Below are 2,993 nucleotides of genomic sequence, written 5' to 3' on the forward strand. Positions count from 1 at the left end.
ATTTAATATGTTTATTAAAAACCTTTTTCAATTTTAATCCACAGCAAACTACGACACCAAGCCCAGAGTGAGCGGTTTGGATACCGAGAGGTAAAGGCTTGACTGCAATATTTAAGCACACTTTACAGAAACAAAACCCTCTTTTAAACATATTTATTTTGTGTCAATCCTGCAGGTGGTTTTAAAAGGTGATCCAAAGAAGTTGAATCTTCATGGGGTAAGGATGTTATTATAATGCACATTTGCACTGATTCTTGCACATAAACACACCTTAAGAGATGTATAAGGTGACACAAACGTAAACAAAGATAATGCATGATCATTTCATCAAATGAGGGTCCTCACTGCGTCCTGTGTGTACCTCCTGCAGCAGACGTGTGCCGTGTGTCTCGAGGACTTCAAAGTGAAGGACGAGCTGGGAGTGTTGCCATGCCAACATGCTTTCCACAGGAAGTGAGTACATGAGAGAACAGTGGAGTCTTTCTCTGATGCTTGCTACCGCTTTGCACCCACACTGGCTTGTTCATATTAAAACGTTCATGTTTCATCTAAAGTTCAGTGCTTACAGGAATTATACAGAGAGTTTCAGTGGATTTATTGCTGGCTGCAGCTACAGGAGCTCTTGTTCAACATTCAGGGAGAAAGAGTGAGAGCAAACGCGTATCCCAGCATGCAATGGGTATACAACCGGAATAGATAGTGCTACTGTATGATCTTGCAGGGGAGGCATTCCTGACGTTAGTTAGGCTTCTAAAATTGTGATTTCCTCACAGTCATCTGGAAAATTAGAAGATTTTTTGATGTCAATATTAATCAGGAGGGACTTAATGGAAGAGAGGCACAAATAATGTTATTTTGTTATTTTAGTTTGACACAGTGCATAACAGTAGAAGCTGAATATATTCTTTGAGATGTCTTAGAGAACAGTTTAAACCATGTCTCTCAAACTGCAGTTCAATAAGGACAGATTTAATGGAAATGTATAATAAAGAAAGACTTAAAATAAAGACTTTATTGATGTGAAGAATCCTCACTAAGCGTCTGTCTGTATGAAGACAGGAGATCGGACAGGTACCAGGTTATGGCAGTAAAGATAAAAAAGCAGGTGTTTGTTAAAGCTCAGTTTCCTTAACATCTTGGACGTGGTACATTGTGCTATAGTAAGTAAGTCTGAGAGAAGTTATTATTATTCTACTTAAAGATTGGCTGGAGAACCGTGGGCAGAAAAGTCAATGGGTGGGATCTATTATTATAGATTGAAAAAAAGAATCATAAGTCATAAAGGAATAAAAGGAAAATGTGGACTAACTTCAATCAAAGTTTCTTTATATTACAGGGCTCTCTCATGTTCATGCATGGGCAGTGGTGAAATGTACAAGTCCAGTTTTGAGGAACATCTTTGCCACGTTATCCTTATTTTTACACTTATAGTTACTTTGAACATCAATTTACATACAAAACATTGTCCGTTTAAAATAAATAAATTAGGATATTTTGACAATTTCAATAACTTTAACGTAATTTTCATGCTTAAATGGCAGGAAATGCTTTTCAGACCCTCAAATGCGGAGCTGTCCTGTTTTATGTGATATTAAACCGATTATCTTTAAATATTAGAATATCATCATCAATAATCCAATTAATTGTTATTTGCAGCCCAAGATCCAAATATTTCTTCCCCATGGTTAATCAAGTATGGCTTGGCTTTGATCAGTGAAACATATTTATAATAGTGAGAGGAATCATGGTCTCATGTTGCTCTATCCTTTTAATTTCTCTCCTGAACAGGTGTCTGGTAAAATGGCTGGAGGTGCGCTGCGTCTGCCCCATGTGCAACAAACCAATAGCGGGCCCCCCTGAGCAGCACCACAGCATAGGGACCCTTCTGGATGAACTGGTGTAACTGAAGGACCCCTGCAGCCCGGGGTGGCCCGCCTGCCGCGCCCGGGCCCGAGCAGCTGATATCATTTAGCAACTAGCAGGAACATGGACCCTGTGCTGCTGTTAAAAAATCAGCGAAGAAACACCGACATGATAACAGTAAATTGGGGTAACCTAGTTACCACCCAGAGAAAGACAGAAGGATGCTGTTGCCTAGCGACCATATCCAAGATGGCAACACGACACCTTGTGGTGTCTGAGAGATTATCTCCAGCCACCCACACATCACTCCACCACTCTTCTTTCAACATCCTTCCCCCCACACATCCCTCACATCTTCTCTGGTTACTTCGAGTCAGGTTAATGAAACAGCGACAAGTGAGTGTTGAAGGATGGCAGCGCAGGGTCAGAGGCACTGATCCCACGGCATGTCTGAGTGTTGAATGTCATGGTGGTTACTAACATGAAATAATTATCGGAGGATGTTATTAAATCTCTCACTTAATTATTTTAGTAAAGACGTTTTTAAACAAAGCTACAGAGAAAAATATATGTCATCGTCCCTTAACATGTTGAGAGGAGTTACACTGCTTACAATTCGGTATTTAAAAAAAATGTTTCAACAGGTACAACAAGGGTTTACCAAAAATATCTGGGGCCTCATTTATAAAGCCTTGCGTAGGATTGGCGTGAGAAGGTTGCTTACGTAGGACAAAGCTAATAAATACGCACCGACACTTTCCGATTCATAAAAGACTGCGTACGGCACATCCTACGCCGGTTTCACTTTATAAATCACAATCAACTCGAAATGCGTCGCAGCTTTTGCGGGCTTCACGTAACGCCCATATTTGCCTATAAATAGTCAAAGAAACACCCATTCATTCATTCCTTTTGACTGACTGCATGAAGAAGATCGCGGGAAATGACGACAGAACAGCTAAAAAAAGACATCTCACACCGTGGGTGTTTCTCAATTTCTCAGATTTTGGTTATTTTGGGGAGGTCGAGATCAATCATATTGTTTGGTGGATGCAGTTTGAACCAGAGTAGCAGCATGGAGGTCGGATCGTCACCAACATAAATAAATAAGTGAAAAAGGTCAGAAAAAG

The 2,993-nt window shown here is 40.3% G+C and overlaps 1 protein-coding gene across 1 annotated transcript; it reads left to right on the top strand.

The window, feature by feature from the left end:
• Positions 1-36: 36 nt before the first annotated feature.
• Positions 37-2,722, top strand: rnf122 (ring finger protein 122; the record flags this gene model as incomplete). Its single annotated transcript, XM_010782692.1, has 4 exons — positions 37-90; positions 176-217; positions 371-453; positions 1,789-2,722. Coding segments are annotated over 4 exons (294 nt in total), but the record flags the coding sequence as incomplete, so codon positions are not given.
• Between the last annotated feature and the right edge of the window lie 271 nt (positions 2,723-2,993).

The sequence above is a fragment of the Notothenia coriiceps genome, unplaced genomic scaffold (assembly GCF_000735185.1).
Source record: "Notothenia coriiceps isolate Sejong01 unplaced genomic scaffold, NC01 NC01_scaffold00000534, whole genome shotgun sequence".
In the NCBI taxonomy this organism is placed as follows: domain Eukaryota; kingdom Metazoa; phylum Chordata; class Actinopteri; order Perciformes; family Nototheniidae; genus Notothenia; species Notothenia coriiceps.